At 42.0% G+C, this 12,681-nt stretch overlaps 1 protein-coding gene across 2 annotated transcripts in view; it reads right to left on the bottom strand.

The window, feature by feature from the left end:
- Nucleotides 1–4,194: 4,194 nt before the first annotated feature.
- The window catches only part of Adamts3 (ADAM metallopeptidase with thrombospondin type 1 motif 3), a 205,247-nt gene continuing 196,760 nt past the window's right edge, over nucleotides 4,195–12,681 (bottom strand). For both annotated transcript variants that reach the window (XM_041671598.1, XM_041671599.1), the window contains 3 exons: nucleotides 11,466–11,673; nucleotides 10,105–10,222; nucleotides 4,195–7,222 (listed from right to left, as the gene is read on the bottom strand). In XM_041671598.1, the coding sequence (XP_041527532.1) occupies nucleotides 6,663–7,222; nucleotides 10,105–10,222; nucleotides 11,466–11,673 (886 nt within the window). In that variant the 3' untranslated portion in view covers nucleotides 4,195–6,662. The remainder of the gene's footprint in view (nucleotides 7,223–10,104; nucleotides 10,223–11,465; nucleotides 11,674–12,681) is intronic.

The following is a 12,681-nucleotide window of genomic DNA, read 5'->3' as shown; positions in this document are numbered from 1 at the left end:
AAAAGAGAAAATCAATTTATTTAATCAGATTTGAGTATATGTGTTTCCTCTTAATACAATTATTTGTATTCTGTGGAATATTCTGTTTGATGTTTGGCATATTCGAAACAATTTATATTTTAATTTTAGTTTTTTTCTTTAGATTACTTTGAGTTCGGGGTTCTAAGCTCATGAGTTGTTAGTTTTAATGTTAGGGAAAGATTGCTCTGTAGCATCTAAACTATTACCTTATCTGTGATGAATTTTTTTAATATTATTTTTGTATTCCATCAAATTTTATTCAAAATGTAAATAGAACACTAAATCATAAAGAGTCCAGATAACAATGAAACATTACTTTAAATTTTTCTAATAAAACATTTTCCCAACATGCCTAATATTGCTAGTGAAGGGATAGAAACAATAGGTCGGACTTGTGTGACATGAGGATTTACAGGTTCTGTGGGCAGAAACACATCTTCCTTCTTGTATGATCAGAAAGATAAGTGAAGCTCCAATGGTAGTCACTCCACAGTAGTGTCTGTTTCTCTCATTGGGAAGATATAACTAGTCTTTCATATATGTATTTGTTATAAACTGTTATATATACATATATAGATATATGTATATATTAATCTCAGGTATCTGTATTATAGGCATTCTTAACTACTTAATCAGAAAATATAAGCTCTTAAATTTGGAAACATAATTAGCTTTTTTGTCATTGGAGATTGAGGCTTCAGGTGTACTTTGGATAAGAAAAGTCAGCTCCAGTCTTTGGGTATCCCTTGTAAGAGATAAGGTTTCCTTTAAAAATTTTTTCCTCTATCCTTAAACATCTCACTCTCCAGGAACCTTAACCAATTAGCAGTCATAAATATCAAGGTAGGATTCACTCAAGTTCTAAATGATTTTCATTAACACAAGCAGATTTTAACCATTTCAGCAAAGATCATTTTCAGTGACCGTTCCTGTAGAGTAAGCAGGGCTCTGGAGTCACGGGAATTACACAAGAATTGTAGTGACCTTCTCAATCAAGCACCCATAAGGGCGACTTGTTTGTAATAGTCCTTTATGTCAACTCTACTTTCAAATCTGTGCCTGGCCCATAAGCCCTTTAGAGATGGCCTGAAATTAACATATGGGTGGGGAAATAGTATCAAATGTTGAGAAAATTGTACTCTGATCCTTACAAAGTTTGGATGGCAAACTTTAATAGTCTGGTCACCTCAGAATTGTACTGATTGTCTTTCCTATATGTTTGTGGCATCTGAGTGTGAAATGGTATGGTAAAGAGAGGTTAGAGGTCAAGACGTGTTCAAAAGCCACAAGAAGTTTATCTTTAATACCAGAAACTACATATTTAGGGAGAACTACAGAGGACACACAGCCAGGCACTCTGTTCAGTGTTGACTACTTCTGCTCATTGTGCTACGAATCTGGTAATCTACTCTAGGGCCCTTTTCTTCACTTTTCTCATTCTCTTAATTAATGAAGAGGTGTTTATCTTCTAAATACCTCATCTGTCATTCACCGCCATCCTTGCAGTCTGAATGCTATTGCTAGTTACCACTAAGTTACCATTAAGTTTAAAGGCTTAAATGTTTATAGCCCCCTAGTGGCAGATTAGAAGACTCCCAAACAAATTAGGTTGGCTTCCTTAGTAGAGTGTGTTATGCTCCTTACTGAAGAAAAGAAGTTGAACCTTGTAAGAGAACAAAAGATGTGGGGTGGGACAGTGACTTCAGGAAGCAGACGTTGGTGAGGTATCAGGGACAGATTTATCTAGGCTGTGTTAAAGATATTTATTTGTTGTAGGGCAACCCTCCAACCTTCCCCAAGCTCTAGGCTTCTACCAGAATCCGCCCTAGTTGTAACTACCTGCAGGTCCCTTCTGCACTACCTCCACTACTCAACCAAGACTTCCCAAAATTGAGGTGAACTAGGCATTGACAATGATGACAAAAAGAAGGGAGCAGATGCAAGGACAGATTTTAAAAGGGAAAACAAAGGGCCAAGACGGCTGACCAAATATGCACTAGAGTTAAAAAACGAGAACCTCACAAGGAACAAGAACACAGGAATTAGGACCAGTCTCCAGAAAGGATGGAACCAATACTTTGAGAGATGCTGAAGTACAGAGCTAAATCCTCGAAGACACTTGTACATGCTTTTATTTAATATAAACCTGGAGGCTTATATACATAGACAGAGAACTACTCTGTGGCCTGGAGGGATGGCTCAGCTGTTAAAGGCTAGGCTCACAATCAAAAATATAAGAGAACTAACTTTGCAAGGAATCATGTGAGACAGAGGAGCCAGCCAAGGCAACTAGGAAAAGAACGGGAGTCAGAGGAGGCTTTCCTGGGTGTGGTACAGTCTCTTCCGACTCGTCAATTATATAAAGTATAGGCTATAATAATGAAACCAGGTTGATTTCTAAATGTTTGTTTTAGCACCTTTACACATTTTCAGGTGAATGAGCTCATTTTATTCCCATTTGATTCCATTCTAGAAGTGAGCTGGACTTGAGCTAGCTCTATGGTATAGATAAGGGAACTAAGAGAACTTAATAGGAGAGAAACAGTATAGTTTATGAATAGAAGCTTTCAAACTCATACTGTCTGAGGACAAATCTTGAGCTCGTTGCTATGCAGAGCAGTGTAGAAAATCAGAAAAATTAAAGACAAATCTCACACTGACCCAGGAGTCTTATGTTACTTTTAATTGCTCCCCTTCCCCCATCATTAGAACCTCTTTCTCAGTTCTGTGATGAAATGGGCAGCTGTTACTCCACCTCCGCACACTGTACTGGGAGCTCTCTCCTCCTTGAATCTTCCTCCCCAGAAGTTGCACATATAATTGTGTCACCCTGTAAGAATTGTCACAGGTTACATTATCATCCCTAACATGACACCATGCTCTTTTTCTGACTCCTTTTCACCTGCTGTGTATTCAGCCCATATAAGGTGCTTGCTTCTTCCTCCCCTGTGAGCTCCTAAGCACAACCAGGGTAGGGAATTTTCACTGTCTTGTTCCTTGTTGGGTTTGAGCACCTTTACTCGTGCCCAGCACAGGATCAGAGCCCAGGAAATTTGGGCTAAGAAGCAGCTGCTGGGATTGGCCTCCTAGAGCTTCCTGGGCTTAGCACAGAAGACAGGCAAAGGGTAGGAGAGTGAGGACTGGCAAGTGGTGAGGGCAGAAGGGGTGGAAGGAGGCCACCAGGGAAGTTTGGTGGTAAAGGAAAGAGATCAGGGAACTGGTGAAGGGGGGAGCAAAAGCAGTTTTTTTTATCTTTGTCTCTTTAATAGGTCAGACTTGGCTGTGTCTTAGTTCCTTCACCTAAAATGTGAAATAAAGATCTAACTTATAGACTCATGAATACCTTGATGAAATAAATGTCAGAACCACACACTGAGAGTGTGGTTGCCAGGTCGGACCAGTGTTCGGAAAGGGCAAATGGAGAGAAGCTCAAAATCTGCTAAATCAGTGACTGCAGAGCGTTTAAACCGCGCTCGTTACATGAACTTTTAAAGCTGTTTGTCTTTAGGTTTTCCACGCCATCTTGTTTACCTGAAGTGAGACTGGGTAATTCTGACTCCAAAGGAGACACGGACACTAGAGGAAAGGTGTGTTTCAGCTGTGTAAGGTTCTGGTGGGGATTGTGTGGATGACGGTGTGGTCTCTGTTAGGAGACCCTGTGTGTTAGGACCTGTGCTGTCTACAGTGCTATTTCATTGTAACATCAGAGTGCGGCTGTCTATATTATTGCTGAAGAAACTGAAACTCGGGTAGGAGGTGGCAGGCAGAGCTTCCAACTGGCATTGAGTATCTCAGTGTCCCCTCTTTACGTAACTCACTGTGGTGTTCAGTTCCTCCCTGCTGTCCTGAGTCCAGAGGGATATCCTGTCCCACTCTCAATCATGGTCCAAGGTTACTGGGCATTGAATCTACCCTGAGAGTTCACGTTATAAAACCTCCCCTCCCTTCCCCCAAACCATCAATCTTACTGTTCTCTCATAGTCCCCTGGGACAGCATTCGGCACAATCCACTTCCCACAGCGCCTTACCAATCTCTAAAGCTGTGGTTTATCACAAGGTGGAAACAGGAGACAGTCTCCTGTATCCTCAGAGTGTAGTCATTGTCTCACTTGGCAGGAGGAAAAGCGCCAGGGCAACTAGCAAGGAAATCAAGGTCAGGCCACACCTCCTCATTCACGTTTTTATTGCTATGTGTTCCCAATACAACAAACAGCATCAGTAGTGTACACCTTGATAAAAAGGAACTTTCAGCTTAGTAGAAAAGAAAGCATATAGGTAAAAAGTGGAAGGAATATGTACATCTTATGGGAGGTGTATGTGTGTGACCGTCTTCGGATTCCTTGTGGACCGGATGTGTGTACACCCAAGTAAACTAGAGAGAATTTTGTCCTAGTGAAGTTTTCAAGAAAGAGAGATCTTTTATAAGGCTCACGGATTGTTAACGCTCAGGAAGTCACCTAACTTGACAATTAAAAATTCTTTCACGGAGTAGCAGCAATTCTTTCGAGGTATCGAGTCATAGCTTAGACTGTTCATTTATATAATGGCTACGAGGCAAAGCACCTCGCTCAGGCTGTGCTTTCAAGGGATAATACATCTCAACTCCAGTCTGCCAATCTCTAGACCTGTTTCGAAAATGACTTCAAAAGCATGCTCCTAACACTTTTGTCTTTAAGCACACTTTAGGAAGTGCCTATATTTAAAATAGGTTTTGTTTGAGACATGATCTTGCTACATAGACCAGGCTGGCTGCACACTCACAGCAAGCCTCCTGCCTCAACTTTTGAATGCTGGGATGACATGTGTGCATGCACCTGGCTTTGGAACATGTTTCTAATGCACTAGTTAATCAAACAGCTAGCTGAATTCCTGACGGTTTTATGTGTCCTTGAAGGGGAACAAATGACCAACTCTGCATCAGCTCCTTAAAAAAATGCAAATATCAAACACAAGAAATGCCTGTGATCCTGGCTTCTTGAATGGTGGTAGCAGCTGGGTCACAAGTTCAAGGCCTGCCCAGGTAACTTAGGAATATTTAGATTGTATTGAATACAAAAGGGGCTAGGGATACAGCACAGTGATGGAGAGCTTGCTCAGCATCTCTGAGGCCCTGGGTTCAATCAAGTACTGCCAATTACATAAGGATCTGTTCAGTTTTAGTTCTTTGAGTTGGTTGTGTGCTTGGTTTAAATTTGTCCTTTCTGCATAAAATGCAGCACACACCTAATTATGTCTCTCTAGTTTACTAAAATGTCATTGATATTAGTGTAAATATTAAAGACATAAAAAGACTATCAAGAAAAAAAATCAACTCTTAAAATAAATATCTTCAGATCTGTATCCTATATACAACTATTGTACATCCACTCCCGGGAGGGAGCATTTCCGGTATTGTTGAGCATGTTGGTCTCTGACAGAACTACCAGCATGGCACTGCAGTCGGATGCACCATGGCTGTGAACATTTAGCTATGAACCATGCAGAAAAATAAATATCTCAACCATGACAAAGACACTTCGTTGAGCCTGCCTTCAACGCACTAATGGACTCAAGTGTCAGTTCTCGCCTGGTGCCACTTTTCTCAGCTGGGAGAAAACACGCACAACACCTTTGTGATTATCAAGTACAACCGTTAGCACAAGAACAGGACATTGCTGAGGTGCGCACTGTCGCAAGGACGCCCTTTGATATGATGGCAAGAAGGCTGGGGCTTGTCTTATACAAGCTCATCCACTGCACAGTGTGTGCATAGACACAAGAAGATGCCAGGCCTGCTCCTTCTGCGGTAAGGATGGAAGGCAGTAGATGCAGTGAGGCACCTGTACCAGAAGTGTCAACAGACAACACATGGCCAGCCCTCTTGATATGGTCAGTAGCTGCGATCCCAACTTCTTCATAATATGCTGCTTTGAAATCAACTCATGGAATGTCTCATAAGGCAATACTCAATGACAGGCACCCTAGAACTTCCAGAAATGTAAGATAGTAAACAATCGTTGGAGAACATCTTTTTTAAAATAATACTGATTTCTGCAATGTACAGTATTTACACAACAGTTGCAAATTTGCTCATACAGTATTTCTAATATAGATAAATAGGAATGCAAGTTTAAGAATTGTTTCCAAATTTTTTTTTGACGCGTAAACCATTGGCATCTGTTTGTATGATTTTTACTGTGACTTTTTAAAAACAAACAAAAATCAGCTGATATGCACAATCGGTGGCGGGCTCTTTTCTTCCTTAGAAAACAGCCAACACGTTTAACCATGTTCCATCCCTTTTCTGTGTTTGAGAGAAGCGTTCCAGGTTGGCCCAGAACTGGCAGCTGTCCTTCTGCCTTAGTTTCCCAAATGCTGGGATTCCAGGCAGGTGCCACTGCAGCTGGGTTCTTTCTTTCTGAAAACAGTCTTTGGTGCTTTTGTTTTCCCCAATGGATTCTGGTAAACAAGTGGATATGGAACAGGAGATGGATGGAAGCAACTAAAAAGTGAGCCAGCACTTCCTGTCCTTCCATTTGCTGAGGACGAGAGTAAACATTGTGTGGAGGGTCCTGCTTTTATTTAAACAAGCTGTATGCACCATGCAAGGAGGGAGGCTGCTCAGGTTTCTCTTTGATCTCTATCCCCATAGGTCTGCTTTCTCAGCTCTCTGAGGTGGCTGACCTGACTGGATGTCTCTTTCTAATATTCTTTCCATCTTTCTTTGGGGTTCTTGTCTGGGTAGAAGCACCTATTGAATCACTGACAGCAGGGGAGGGGGCAGCAGCCACGGATGAGGCAGAATGGAAGCCACCAGTTTTCATGGATGAGGAGGGTGGTACTGAGACCAGTGTATTTCTTCCAGCCTGCTGTGTTTTCTTCTGGGGGAAGTTAGCACTAGGTTGGCTGCTGGCTCTGAATGCAGCATCAGTATTTGGATTTGCCAGGGAAGAGATGCTACTCAAGGATTTCTTCTCGGCACGGGTCCCTGAGTAGTAAGGGAGAAAGGGTGTAGGCATCACTAGAGACCTCGGAAGGTCACTAGGACCAAAGAGAGCATCACTGTGGATTTCAGCAGCTTCTTGAAGGTATGGTGGCGGCAGGGTACCACTGCGCTTGCTACATGACTCACAGCATAACTTGTTATACCCTGGTATGGAGCAGTATCGTGCTAGCACCTCCATTTGGCAGAATATGGACTTGTCGCCCAAACATGGCTCATCTGCAAAAGAGTAAGGAAAAATTTCACATGCTTATTTTTACAAGGTTGAAAGAAATGACAATTATTTGAAAACTACAAATTCCAGTGATATCTGAAATCAACACACGAGTTGAGGACCCTAAGAGACTTATATAGATCTAATCTACATGGGAAGTAGAAAAAGACAAGATCTCCTGAGGAAATTGGGAGCGTGGGGATCATGGGGGAGGATAGAAAGGGAGGGGAGAGGAGGAAAGGGGAGTGGAGAAAAATATAAACAATATGATTGATTCACAATAATAAGTAGTTTCATTTTGTTTACACTTTTTAAAAGGCAGGACCTCACTGCATTGTCCAGGTTAGCCCTCACACGGCATCGCCTGGGTTAGCCCTCACAAGGCATCGCCCGGGTTAGACTCCACAGGGTTGTGATTATAAGCATGTCCCACTACACCTGGCTGAACAAGGCACCCTGTGTCCACCAAGCATTTGGCATGGTTGTTACTGTACTATCTCCAAAAGAACCTGTCAGAGCGCTAAAGGGAATTTTGTCTTCAAGGTGAAATTGAGACGTGTATGTGATTGTAGAAGGAGAAAACTGGGTTCATTCTGAAGTTAACAGGAACATCATTTTTAGTTGTATAGTTGAAGTTTGCCTTCCTAATAAGTTTCTTCTGCAATAATTTTAAACTCACAATTAAAGTAAATATTAAACACCCCTAGTGTAACTGATTAAGCCTTTAAAAAGTTTTACCAAAGGGGGAAAAAATGACCACTTTGATTAAAACACAATTCTCTGGCTTGAAGGCAAGTTTCATGCCTACTACTGGACATTCTAAGGCTTATTTTAAAACAAAACATTTCTATAAAATGTGCCAACTTTATTCTAAGTCATGTGTTTATATTTAATTTCATAAGAGTTGACAGCATTTTATGTTTATAGATTAGAACCAGGATGTTTGTAGACACAAATGTGTCCCTGTACCCATTTAAAAAGCAAAGAATTATGGCACCATCATCACTCAAAAATCACAGCATATTCTATTATATAATATATATATATACAATATATAAGAATATACTTCAAGGTAAGGAACCTGCCACGTAACTCCAACACTGAGATGGCCCTTGTGGTGGTTGTTCTTTAGAGGGTCAGTCAATGATGCCAGCTGTAGGCTAAGCTCCCCATTTCATGTGCCATTCCACGCCCACATCCCAAATTGTAGAATGAATCATACAGTCAAGACATCTACAGACCTACTGTGTTATTTGGAATTTGAATACTTGACACTTGCTGAGGTCAGAAGCTAGGCAATGTTATTAGTGACTGGAAATTTGTGTGATTTTTAGTATCAACTCTTCACTTGAGAACTGTGTTTTCTGCATGTCTATCTAAAACAAACAAACTGCTTTAGACATTGTGACGAAGGCTATCGACATTTATATTCTCTTTCTCCATCATACTAACCACGTTAGCCAGCTGCTGATTCGGGGGAGCACTCAGAACCATCCTCTGCACATTAGAGAAGTCTCAGATGAGAGAATCATCTAGAAGGGAGCATGACTGATAGCCCAATTCTCATTAGGGCCAGAATATGCTTCTATATGGATGAGGGAAAGATACTGAGGACTAACAAGTTTTTCTAACAGGAAGGCCTTAAAGGCAAATGAGAATTATAACCAAATATAATCAGACAACAAAATCAATCATTAAAGGAAGCTTTCCAGTCTGTTCACACCACTGTCCAGTGCTAAGAACTCTAGGCAAAGAGATTTATTTATATCAGACCCTGAAAGTCATCAGATTTGAGACCGTAGATTGAGCCTGAGGATGCTGCTTACCTGTTTGACTGAAATAACATAGAAACCTTAAACTTGGCTTTAGACCTAGAACTCAGGAAGTAAGCTCTGTAAAGGAACAGGGGTACGCTACCTACCACAGTTATGCGGTCTCCTCAGCACACTAATTTTATAGTATCTGTACCCATGACCACAAAACAGAACAAGTAAATATATTTTACTTTCAAAACACAACTGGTTGGTCACTCGGACAAATGCTTGACTTTAGCATAGGTACACGAGGTCTATTTTGAAGTCACCCATTTATTTATTTTTTTTTACATTCCCTAATTCCCCTGAATTTTCTCTTGCATGAGATACACATGCCACTAAACTTGTTTGCTTTTGTCATATCAGTTTGTCTTTTTTTTCAGAGTTAGATATTTTTTTTATTTTTTTATTTTTTTTGTTTATTTATTTACCTGTTTGTTTATTTATTTATTTATTAAAGATTTCTGCCTCCCATTTCCCTCCCCCGATCAAGTCCCCCTCATCAGCCCGAAGAGCAATCAGGGTTTCCTGTCCTGTGGGAAGTCCAAGGACCACCCACCTCCATCCAGGTCTAGTAAGGTGAGCATCCAAACTGCCTAGGCTCCCACAAAGCCAGTACGTGCAGTAGGATCAAAACCCACTGAGGACTATTGAGAACTGAAGTCATCCTTTAAATGTAGGGGCAATTATTAGATAGGTCATTAGGTTTGAGTTCTATATATCTAAATAATTTTAGCAAAGTATCTCAAAGCCTGCTGTAATAATTCTAACCATATTCCACATCATTATAAAGGAAAGGAATAGATAAAAATAAGTTATCCTCAACAGAAACCCACATTGAAAGGAGACGCATATATCTGACTCGGCCACACCCACTATCACCAATGTTCTTGTAATTCATGGATGCTTTCCCCCCTATTTCAAACAATATTCTCAGACTTATTTCCAAAGGTGTTTCTGTTGAATATTTCTTGATAAACAAATGGAAAGTCCAGACCTTACCCTAAAAGGAAACTCTGCTTCCTAAGGTTTGGCAGCATCATAATGGTAAGGCTGATTAGCGACTCACTTACCATTACATGGAGGCAGCTGGCAGGGTCTGACGGACTCGGGCTTTTCACCATCACAGTGGTCTCCAGCCCTACAGAGAACCTGTCTCACCTCTGTTCCTTCTCCACAGGTCACTGAGCACTGCAGAGACAAAGGCTGAGATTATAGACATTGGTTCTGCCGAGACCAGGGATGCATGCTCTCTCTCTCTCTCTCTCTCTCTCTCTCTCTCTCTCTCACACACACACACACACACACACACACACACACACACACACACACGGCAACTCTGGAATTCCATCTCTATGGACAAGCAGCCTTCTCCAACTCTCCAACAGAGGTGCTGCATAAAGGTCCTAAGATAACCCTGGGTTTATACATTGGCTCCCTTGCCGGGTCCTGCTATACAGCCTTAACTCCTTTATTTTTCTTAAAGAGAGCAGAATTTACTGAAAAGTATTCCCAAACTAAGCTGAGAAACTTCTGTACTGTTGAGTTAGGTAGGGCTGGAAGAAGCTTAGTTCTGGGTCTCTAAGGGGAATGGCAGTACTTCTCCATCTTATTATGCATGGGTGACTGGTCCTTGCCCGTTCTTCACTTGTTGGGCATGATCTCCACTTCTCTCGTGCCTGCTTTTTGATGCTCCATCTTTCTATAAGTCTTCTTATTTTGACTCCTTAAAAATATTCCAATACCATTTGAGCCCAGGCTACAGCTCCGTGCTGGAGAAGCAAGACACATTGTCACTGGATTGTGGGCAAGCAAAGACTAAGACAGGACTCACAATGCTCCTTCCTGAGCAGCAGTCTAGAGCTAATCTGTCCTTTAGAGTCAGAGGAGGACCTGCCAGAAGGGACCACAGACAGGGAGGAGTCTGGATGGCGGTGATGAGGGAGGGGGACGCTGCTGGACCAGAGACAGGGAGGCGTTTGGATGGCGGTGATGAGGGAGGGGGACGCTGCTGGACCAGAGACAGGGAGGAGTCTGGATGGCGGTGATGAGGGAGGGGGACGCTGCTGGACCAGAGACAGGGAAGAACAAGTCCATGAAAGGAGAAGGCTTGAACAGCATGATTTGGAAAATAGAAAATTTACTTTATCAGCTAGAAAGAAGATTTGGGGGGGGGGGGGGCTTACTAATGTTGCAGGGCCTTGGGTTCTGTAGTGGATTGGACCTTCTGTAGAAAAAAAGAGAAGTCGGCGATGACTTCAGATGATTCAGGGGCCTCTCAGATGCATCCATGTCACAAAATACCTAAACATGGTTTGTTCCTGCCACCCATTCTTAACCACAAATACTGTCTTAAATTATTAATTTTTCCTAGCCCCTCTAACATGGTTGGTGGTTTCTCTATTCACACACTACATACTAACAAGTGACTCACCTCATTCCAGGGCCCTGTTTTCCACTGGGCTGGGCAGGGGACTCTGTTACAGGGCCGGCGGCTCTCAGGACGCTCCCCCAAGCAGTACTTGCTGTGCACAGAGCGGTTGGTACCATCCTGGAGTGGCTGCAGGCAGCGCACAGTGCGGAGCTGGTAGCCTGAGCTGCCGCAGCTTTTGCTGCAGTGCTCCCATTCCTCTGCTGCCCAGCTGTGGGAGCAAGAGGGAGCAGTGAGGTACACTGAGCATCTCCACGGGGCAATGCCTAGGACCTCCCGTCTTCTGAACGAATGCACCTTATAGGGAAATGATTTTCTGACCCAACTCTTCGCTTTTGAACAACAAAAGGATTTGTCTGTTACACTCTTATTCATGAAATAGCATACTAACTAACCGTTCCAATGTTCTAACTTTCAGTATTATTGAACCTTCGTGGGCCTGAGAGAAAAGCCATACATGCAGGCTTTGATAGGAAGTACCTCCTTGAATATACTTCATAAAATTTTCTCAGTAATTTTCAAAATTACTTCCCGTGGAGCATTCCCAAATTCCAATGTCACTGTCAGTGTCTTAACACTGAGAGTCAGCTGTAATTTCAGCGTGGTCATGAGGCATCTCTCTACTTAGATACAATTGATATGTGTCTACGTCTATCTGTACAGACCTCCAGACCTCTGTGGTTAGCCAGTGGCTAGCTCCACCCTCTGATCTTCAGGCAAGCTTTATTTGTACAAACAAGATATCACCACAGTGTGTCTCAAGTGCATGCACACTGATTAACCAGATGGAAGGGAGAAAAGACTGAAAGAGAACTCCCAGGATGCACAAGATAAAAAATACGTGTATATGGCACCTGACGTAGGGAGCAAGGTGGTAGTGGGTACAGAAGAGAAAGTGGGGATGACAATGGAGAAACTGTCTGGCTTATCTACCAAGAAGCAGAATCAGTGTAGTTAACAACAGTGGGGTGTGTATTTCAAAACTGATGACTTTTACAAGTGTATGCCACTTAGAAAAACCAACTACTTAGTATCTAAGTGTGCATTAATTACCTTGATTTTAACATTATCAAAATATATATAAATGTGATATTTGCCATGGAATTAACTCCACAACTACACAGTACAATAAAGAAGATGTTCATGCTGGTCCCTTTCATCATTGGGAAATTTCCTTCTGCTGAGAACAAGGTTCTAAGAACTTCGAAGGAGAAGCAAA

Source organism: Microtus oregoni, unplaced genomic scaffold, assembly GCF_018167655.1.
Source record: "Microtus oregoni isolate MIOR12 unplaced genomic scaffold, Mior012 000021F_ref0000039, whole genome shotgun sequence".
In the NCBI taxonomy this organism is placed as follows: Eukaryota; Metazoa; Chordata; class Mammalia; order Rodentia; family Cricetidae; genus Microtus; species Microtus oregoni.
Note: the sequence above shows the minus strand (reverse complement) of the source record. Positions and strands in the feature narration are given on the sequence as shown.